The sequence below is a fragment of the Oryzias melastigma genome, linkage group LG14, assembly GCF_002922805.2.
Source record: "Oryzias melastigma strain HK-1 linkage group LG14, ASM292280v2, whole genome shotgun sequence".
Classification (NCBI taxonomy): Eukaryota; Metazoa; Chordata; class Actinopteri; order Beloniformes; family Adrianichthyidae; genus Oryzias; species Oryzias melastigma.
In genome coordinates, this window is record NC_050525.1 from 7308849 (window position 1) to 7317766 (window position 8918).

General features: G+C 38.3%; 1 protein-coding gene across 1 annotated transcript in view; it reads left to right on the forward strand.

Annotated features, from left to right (window-relative positions):
- Positions 1–1023: 1023 nt before the first annotated feature.
- Positions 1024–8918, forward strand: part of robo3 (roundabout, axon guidance receptor, homolog 3 (Drosophila)) — a 96769-nt gene continuing 88874 nt past the window's right edge. The window contains exon 1 of the mRNA XM_024261674.2: positions 1024–1595. Coding sequence (XP_024117442.1) covers positions 1532–1595 — 64 coding nt within the window. The 5' untranslated portion in view covers positions 1024–1531. The remainder of the gene's footprint in view (positions 1596–8918) is intronic.

Consider the following 8918-nt stretch of genomic DNA (forward strand, 5'->3'; position numbering starts at 1 on the left):
TTATTCCTTTTTTAAATTTTCTATCAATTAGTAAAGCATTTGTTTTATTTTCAGCATCAGATATGATTGCACTTTAACTGATTGTGTGAAGTCAAACTAAATGAGACAAACATTCAAACATGTTGCTTCCTCATGTTGCTTTCAGTGTAAAACAAACAAACAAATAAATAATAATATAAAAAATACAAAAAAATAGATAAAATAAAACTAAACTAAAAAACAGAATAGATAAAGATATGGGTAAAAAAGAACCAATGAGACTAAAACTGTAAAAATATTGTAAACAGAAGAACAACAACATAAAAATATTCCAAAACAGAAAAAAGCAGATATTTTGTCTGATTGCCTGTTCAGTCAGAAAGTTAAATTTTGAAAAGAAAGCATTAAGATGTCTGTCAGACTTTCAGCTCAGAAAGTTGGTGAAACTTACACCAGCAACTCTTTTTTTATATCTAAAAACATTAAAGTTAGTACATTTTCCGTCTTTATAAGTTGACTTGTTCTCACAGTCTATACAGATGGTTCCATGTTATGAACTGTCTTGCAGTTGGATCTCCTAAAAAAAAAAAAACTTTCTGCAGAACTTCTTTTACCCAAATAAAATGTGTTTAAATTTGATCTGACAATGTCTGAGCTCCAACATTAATTCAGACCTCACAAAAGTGTTTAATCCTTGAATTAACTCAAACACAAATCTAATCTTTAGATATTAGAGAAAACCCCTTTAGTTTTTGTTCTGTTTCTGTTTTATAAATTAGAATGTTGCTGTGATTTTTATTTTATTTTTGTCGAGGTAAAACAAACATTTATGGGAGATAAACCTTTGAAAGTTGTAAACAGGTATACGACTAATTGAGAGACGCATAATGAGGACTGCTGCAGCTGGTTTCAGTAGCATTAGCGTGCTCTAATAACACAAATGAGGTATGTTTTGTAGCAACAGGCACGCTGCTGATATCAGCTTTATTTTGAAAGGACAAGCGGAAGTGCCGCGCAGAGTCACAGCGCTGAGCTCGCGGCTCTTCCGGCTCCGGACCGTGTTTGGTGATGAGGCTGCAGTCAGCCTCCCTCAGAGCGGATGCGCACGCGGGCACCTCGCGGACGGGAAATGGAGCGGTTCAGCCCACGGAGCGGGCGCCGTTTGACGGCGCAATGACCCCGCGTGTCCGTGTCCGTGTTTCTCTCTCAGAGGGAGCCGCAGCGCTCACACTCCGCGGGGATATCTCCTGAAAACAGCGGCGAACGGGACGCGCTGACCGGACGCTGCAGCCGCTCAGAGCCGCCGTTTCCTCCCATCACCTGGGGTCACTTCTGTCGGACTTTCCGAGGAAGTTGGTGGTGGACGGAAGAAGAAAAGTTGCGGCGTGGGATGCTAAAAGTTCTGCTTTGGTCCTGCTGCGGGTGGCATGGAGTTTGTTTGGATCAGCGGAGCTCTCTAATTGGAGAACATTAGTTCTCTGGTGGATTTACTGCTGCTGGAGACGCCGCTCTGCAGACTTGGACCAGCAGCTTCTCCTCATTTGCCCACACCATGAAGAGGGGTCTGCCGCTGCTCCCTGCTCTGGTTTTGGTGGCTCTGGGAAGTTTTGTTCATGGTAAGCGTTTTTATCATGACGATGTTTGAACGACTGGACCATACAGTCCTTCATTAGAATAACTCCTGGTGTTGGAGTCCTGTGGAGCCAGCAGGGTTCCTGTCTGTTGAATGGATGATGTCATTTCAAAAGCCACTTAAACCAGAACCCAGAAGTGTCCCAAATGCAGCTTTACTGCATGTCTTCCCTGAGGGCCTCCAGGTCACACCAGCATCTGGTCCCTCAGAAACCTGGCTGGAGCTGCACATTTATCACAATTATCAGGCCCATTAGGTGAAGACAGAGATGTATCATGAGAGCAATGCAACATGAGGCAGAGGCAGTGGGCTAGTGGATGGAAGGACTTCTGTCTTTCATACTTTTGTTCTGTAAGCTGCTTTTAGCAGATGTTCCATCATCCATCAGAGCTTTCCCACTAGTGATGGATTACAATAAATTATTATGTTTTTCCTGACGCTTTGGGACGTGATAACTTTCTCCAGAACTCTGGATTTTGTTTGTTTAGCTACCTTTCAAATTGTTGTAAAATGGTTCATAACGGTTTCCAGTAGGAAAATCAATATTTACATTTCCGCTGCACACTATGACATAAAGCATGAGTCAAAGTCGAGATCATTTTATTTTATTATTAACGGCCTGATGTTATTTGCGCTAATTTCTAACTTGTTTAATTTTGACAAAATATATTTTTATTAGGAGTAAAATATTAAAAGTTATTTAAGGTATAAGTTTATTTATTCTGGAATAATATTCCCGCCTGTTTTTATTTATAGCAATGTTAAAAAGTTAGATTTTTCAAGTTTTAAAAATTTAGTTTTAGAGTGTTCAATAAAGGTTTATCCTGTTTGACCCACGACTTAAGGTGCGTTTTTGTTGTTTGGCGATATTTGTGTGGATTTTAAATGCTGACAATATTTAATTAATTATTTATGAGCAAACGTAGTTCAGCGTCGTACTTTTGTTTTCCACTTAAACCCCCGACTTCTCGTCTTTAGCAGAGTACATGAACAACAATAACAAGTAGGGCTGGGTTGATAAAACCGTTTAATCGATATGAATCAATTTAAGCTCAACAGATCAATAATCTATTAATAAAAGTATACATCAATTTAGAACATAAAGCTAAAGTCTGCTAGCTTGATGCTAACGTTTAATGGAATTTCCCACAGGATGGCTAATGCTAACACTCGGTCGACCTAAACATACATTGCTGACTAAATGAACATCTTTATAAACTCACAGGCATGAATTTACTAAACTCTTTTAAGGAAATATCCTTTTAAAAGTAGCAATTTGTGGTTTTAAAACATTGTTTTTTGCTCATATTGTCTTCTTCTTCTTCTGGAATAAGGTGTACTTCTATAGTGCGATCACCACCTAGTGGCCAAATTGAAACATCCTCCAGGAGAAGCAGAACAATGTTTACAATGTTAATGATCTGAACATTTTTGTTAGAGATTCTCCTTTTAATAAATCATGTATGATAATAACAATCTCATTGTTTCACTAATAAATGTTACAGCATGTGAACTGTGTCAGATTCATATAAATATATTAAAAACATACAGTAGATTATGTAATTCTAAACAAATGTGTATAAATGTGTAAGCATAAAAATGATTTGAATCGAAGAAAAAAAAATCTGAATTGAATCTATCCAGGCTTTTGTGAATCGAATTGCATCATTTCTGGAAATTAAAATCGATACCCAGCACTAATAAGAAGATCTCATGCACATGAATCTTTACCATTTTATGACAATAAAAAACTTATTAATATTCAGATCGAGTTTTTATGAAAGAAAAAAAGAAGTGAACAATTGTTCTGATACGGTTATATCGCGATACGTATTGTATTGTGAGACGGATATCAGGATATGTCTCGTGTCGCCTGAATCTCGCCAATACCTCTAATTTGTATGTTCCGCTGTCAACTTGCTGAGTGTTCTGTGAAAAAACAACGTCTCAAGTGTGATACTATAGTTACAGTGTGTTGCTGTTGGGGCATGCCTCACTGCTGGGGCTCCCACGGGGCTGTGAACCCTTTCTGTTTGCAAGCTCACCTGGAACCTCATTATAACACAGTTCCTTCACTTTTTACTGGCACAAAGCCTTTAGTTTGGAATTCTGATGCTTTAGCAGATTCATCCAAATCTAAGTGTTTGTCCATCCTGAGCCAGAGTCACGTCATATTTTCATCAGCCAACACAGCCCTCTTCTCAGTGTCTGCATGTGTTTAGCATGTTGCTGCAACGTCCTCCCAATAGTAATAAAAAGATGCTTTGTCGTCCTTTGAGCAGGAACTAGATCAGAAGCATGCGCCAAAGGTGCTACATAAAGTCACTTTTTGCAGCATTACTCTGACTTTTTACAGAGGAAATAATCCCACAGAACAGCCTTGGTGATCGTTTTGGAGAGCAACCGCCTGCAGACCTGTCTGCTCCTTTCTAATCAATGAGCTTGTCAATAGCTTTTGTGTGATGCAGCTGCAGTGAACAGCGCCTCCTAGGTAACTTAAAGGGTGTTGATTACTGCCGCTGAAAAAAAACACCCAAACATCCAGGCAGAGAGTAAACATCCTCTTCCTGTCTCAGGACCAATCAGTTTCATGAGGTTATTTCCTTTTCCTCTTTAGTTCAATTTTTGTTTTTACAATTGTAGAAATATGAAATAAAAATAAAAGACAGAAGAAATTAAATGTTCTCTGTCAATATAAGAAGTCTCTTAGCAAATCAATGTTTTTCTGCCCCCCAGTAATGACTTATCCCCCCAGAGCTGGAGCTGGATCTGCTGCAGCAGCGGGAGCTGACAGCACCCTCTACTTATGTCTCCAGTGCCTGGGGTGCCTGTGCAGACCTTCCTGATCCTCCCACCTCCGGCTGCAGACACATGGAGATCCCCCAGCTCTGGTTCCAGAGCGTTTTTTTATTTTATAATAGGTCATTTTGAGTCAACAATTGAAGGGACAGAAACGGAAGACCTGAAACACTTTTGCTATAAATAGTTACTCCATCACTTTTGTCGGATAATTTTTATACCCAATAAAAAGTATTTCTCATAAAAAAAAAATATGACAACGCATGGTAAATTGGTGTAGTTTGTAACAAAATGGAAAATAATGACAGGAAGATCCTTAAAACATGCTTGAAAATTACTGAAAAATTTGGAAAGAAAAAAATCCTTAAAAAATGATGCTGGAGATTTGGCCTTTAATCCATCTAATCCACATGTGACACTTTACCCAGTGACCCACGACACTCAGAAAAATGCAACATATTGAAAATTATGCAAATACTTTTGCTTGGTAAAAGTGCTATAGGGCAGTGGTCCCCATCCTTTTTGTGGCTGCGGACCGGTCTACCCATGAGGATTTTACCATGGCCCAGGAGGGGGGCTGTCATGTCAAGAGTGGTTAAAAACTAGTTTATTCAGTTCTGGATTTGTGCTCGTTTTCTGCAGATCAAAATCTAGAAGGAGACGCTTCTTTTTTTTAAATAATGAATATGAATTTTGTCTATTTTTTGGCACGTACAAAAGCAAAAATATAAAAAGAGTCTAGCATCTCTCAAAATGTGATTTTTTTTATTTAATGCTATCTTATTTACTTTGTTTAAAAAAGATTCTCTGTGTCAGACAGAGTCATCTCAGTGCAGTTCTGGGCAACTAGTAACCAATGTTGTGCAGCACAAGATAATGTGCTTTTAACTCGTAAAAGATCCAACTTTTTACCAAAGTTTTTCTTTACATATCAAATCTGTTCATTCTGGAGGTAGAGTTGATCAAACAAGACGTCTTCAGGTCAACAGGATGTAAAAACCTACATAGTTTATCATCTATGTGAACCTCAGACATCAATTTATACATTTAATCTAAATTTAATAAATGTTAATGAAGTAATTCTTACTTTAAACAATTGCTATTTTATTATTTATTTTTCCCCTCTTTGTTCTCAGCAGTCTTACACTGCTGTGTTTTGTTATTTTAGTTTGGGGTTGGACCTTTCTTTAGGTAGTTTTGTTTAGGGGGAGCTTCTGACTCCAACGGTCGGCATGGCTGGGTCAGCAGTCTCCACGACTTATTATATGTTTGTCCAAGGATCAACAATGGATAGAAATGGTTCAATTGATATGACAGCATGACATTATAGAGGTGTGGATTACTGTCAGTCTGGGTTATGAGGCCTCCAAACATGTGAGGCTTCATCACTCCTGTCTTCAGATTCTGATTATCAGTACAAACCCTCTTTAAAAGAGGGTTTATTTTTTCACACAACTGTAGCTGAAGTCTAATGGTGCATAAACTAAATCAATAATACAATGGCTTTGGATTCCTGGAAGTGGGGTTTCCCTTTCTCTCATGCAATGATGAGTATAATCAGTAAAAGGAAGCAGTATCCTCATCAATACACTGTGGGGAAACTTCCCTGCCTAAAACTCAGTCGACTGTATCTTGTTACATGTGCTTCGATCTAGCTACTTTTCCTACTGTCCTCCTGTCATGTGACAGATCACTATTACAAAAACCTTTGATATTTCTGTACATTATAAATAAAAAAGTTAGGGGAACATCATGCAGGACAAGTACTAAGTTCCTTTGTTTTTCGCGTCACACAATAACCAGGCCCAGCGTCAGTCTCTCAGGGACTTTTGTTTTTTTTTATAGTCGCTACTACTTCTAATACAGAAGTCCCTGTGTAGAATTTTTTTCTTCTACTTTTCTCATCTATGATCAAATTCAGTCTTTTTAAATGTGTATTTAATTGGGATCTTTTATTTTTTGTAAACCAAAACACAGATGGAGGCCCAGTGGTTTGTTTTCTGGGGTGATAGTTGATAGCTAGTTACAGCCCTCTGGGATCCTGTTATCATGAGAGATGACTATTTAAAAATCAAAAGTGTTGGCACAGCAGGGGTTCAACTCTTTCCCTTCTTTCCCTTCTCTTTCATTTCCCTGTATGGCACATCATTTGATCAAAAACACTGTTTCATTTAATATCACAATATTCATTTCCTCAACCGTTTTCTATCAGAATGCTGAGCTTATCTGTCTTGTCTAATACTTGAAGAAAATATAAGACAAGTCAAGCAATATGTGCTTCATAAAAGCTTGTATTGAAAGTCCAACGAAATGAACCGGATTTATTTTTTGTATGTATTAGTTCATTCGACAGGGAATTTGCTCATTAGAAGTATCTCTACAAATACCCCAGAGTTGGGAAAAAGGCAATTTTTTTTGTCTGATTTCTGCGGATAAGTGATTAGTTTGTCTCCCTAAAATAAAGTGAAATTAACAACAAAATTACTATATAAACATATTAACGCCAACACTTTAAGATGGTAATATACATTGTAGCTAAAAACGTGCAATGTAAACATCTAATATTATTAATGGTTTAAAAGATAATGTAAATATATATGAAAAAAACATAGTAATTGATAGTAACATTGTAATTCACCTTTAATCACAGAGATCACCATTATGGAAGAATAAATGAACATAAAACCTTCAATTTAAGCCTGTGGGCATTTAAAGTGGCAAAACTTGACTAGAGAGGGTCATAGGCATTATGAGTGGTGACATGTATGATGTGTCATGAGACATTTCTACAGAAACAACCTTTCTGATAGGAGTTCTCTGATGCTTTGAGGAACAGAGTTCCATTCCTTTGCAGCACTTACAGAAAAAACTCTTTGACCAAAGACATTTTTTTCTAGGGCGGACGATCCAGTCTCGGTCTGACCCTCGTATTACTCTGTGTGAGCTAGTCCTTATTTGTACAAACTGATTGAGAAGGGGATGACAGATCACTGATGATCATTAAATGACTCGGTTTTCAAAGTTTGACTGTAAATACTTGAAGTTGTCACAATTGATACTCAAAAAGGCAAAGACAACCAACACAGATCATTTTACAGGACATTGGTTTTCCTGGTAGTTGTGGACCCTGTGGCGGATGTGGCTGTCTGGACTTATTCATCCATCAGAGACCCTGAGTTTGCAGATAGCAGCAGAAAACAGCCCTCCTATGGGCCCTCATATGTTCCACTCACTTGTAACAGCCACTAATCTTTGGGTAGGTCGTAGGGTGACAGGAAACTGTGGAAATTTCCCTACATTTCCTTGTGGTCGGCCCCAACAGACTTCAGAATCCTCAGCGATGTAGTAGTCATGATGTAGTAACTTATAATGGGTTTACTATGCTTGTATGGATCGTGTTTCAGCAGCAACATTAAACCTTTAACTATAAAGCATCTTTTTTGGTATAGGATAAATATTTCACAAGAGTGGTGGTTAGTGTTTCCTTTTGTTGAATGCTTCCAGCTAGAGAGTGACAGCACATTTACCTTATGTTCCATGCTATAAGTCGCGTTTTTTTTCATAGATTGGCCAGGGGTGCAACTTGTACTCAGGAGGGACTTATTTGTGTTGTTTGAGATAGGCTCATATATTCGTTATTTTCTTCACTAACAACCGGTCACCTTTTAGCAGTTGTTTTAGCAGTCGTTTCCCCCTAACAGCCACTAGAGGGCATGAATCGCGTTGGGTGTCAAATGTAACGTTACGTCGGGCTTGTTAAATGTTGGACTTTTCTCACAAAAGTGTGACTTATATATGTTTTTTTTTCTTCATTATGCATTTTTTTTTGGCTCCTGTGACTTATTGACTTATTGTTCGGGAAAATACGGTACATTTTTTTTTTTTTTAAACACAGTTTGTCATTGAGATGTAATCTCAATTCTTGTGTACATTTTTTTATATCAACCCTTCCGCTCTCCTTAGCTTGTTTACATTAAAAGTGGGGTAATCTGGACCCCACAAGACAGTGCGCTGAACTTTTTTTAATCATTGATTTTTGAGTTTCACTAATGTCCATGGCAAACATAAAATCCTGTCCACCTTTGTCCACATTTCTCATGGAAGGAATCACACATCAATATGTGGTTGGAGTCATCTGGACCCCAAAGTGAGCGGAAGGGTAATGCTTTGTATGAATTAAACATTTTATGTCCATGCCAGATCTGTTTGGAAAGCTTTCTCAGCTCTAACGCTAGGTTCGCGGAAGTGGCATGGAGTGGAGTGCGCACTGCATCCGCTCTCTCCTGCAATTCACAGCAGATGCAGGTTTTTCCATGATGGTCAACAGGCTCTTCTGCTAGAGCTTTTATTGTTTTTGGCATCATGGGTAACGTAAAAACCTAAAAATATTACTCCATGTTCCTAAGAAGAACTGCTCTCTGCCTCTTTCCTGTTGTTTTTTTACACCCAAAACCCAGCCCCAACCCCCACTCCGGAGTCGACCTGCTACGTTGATCTGTGTGTCAGT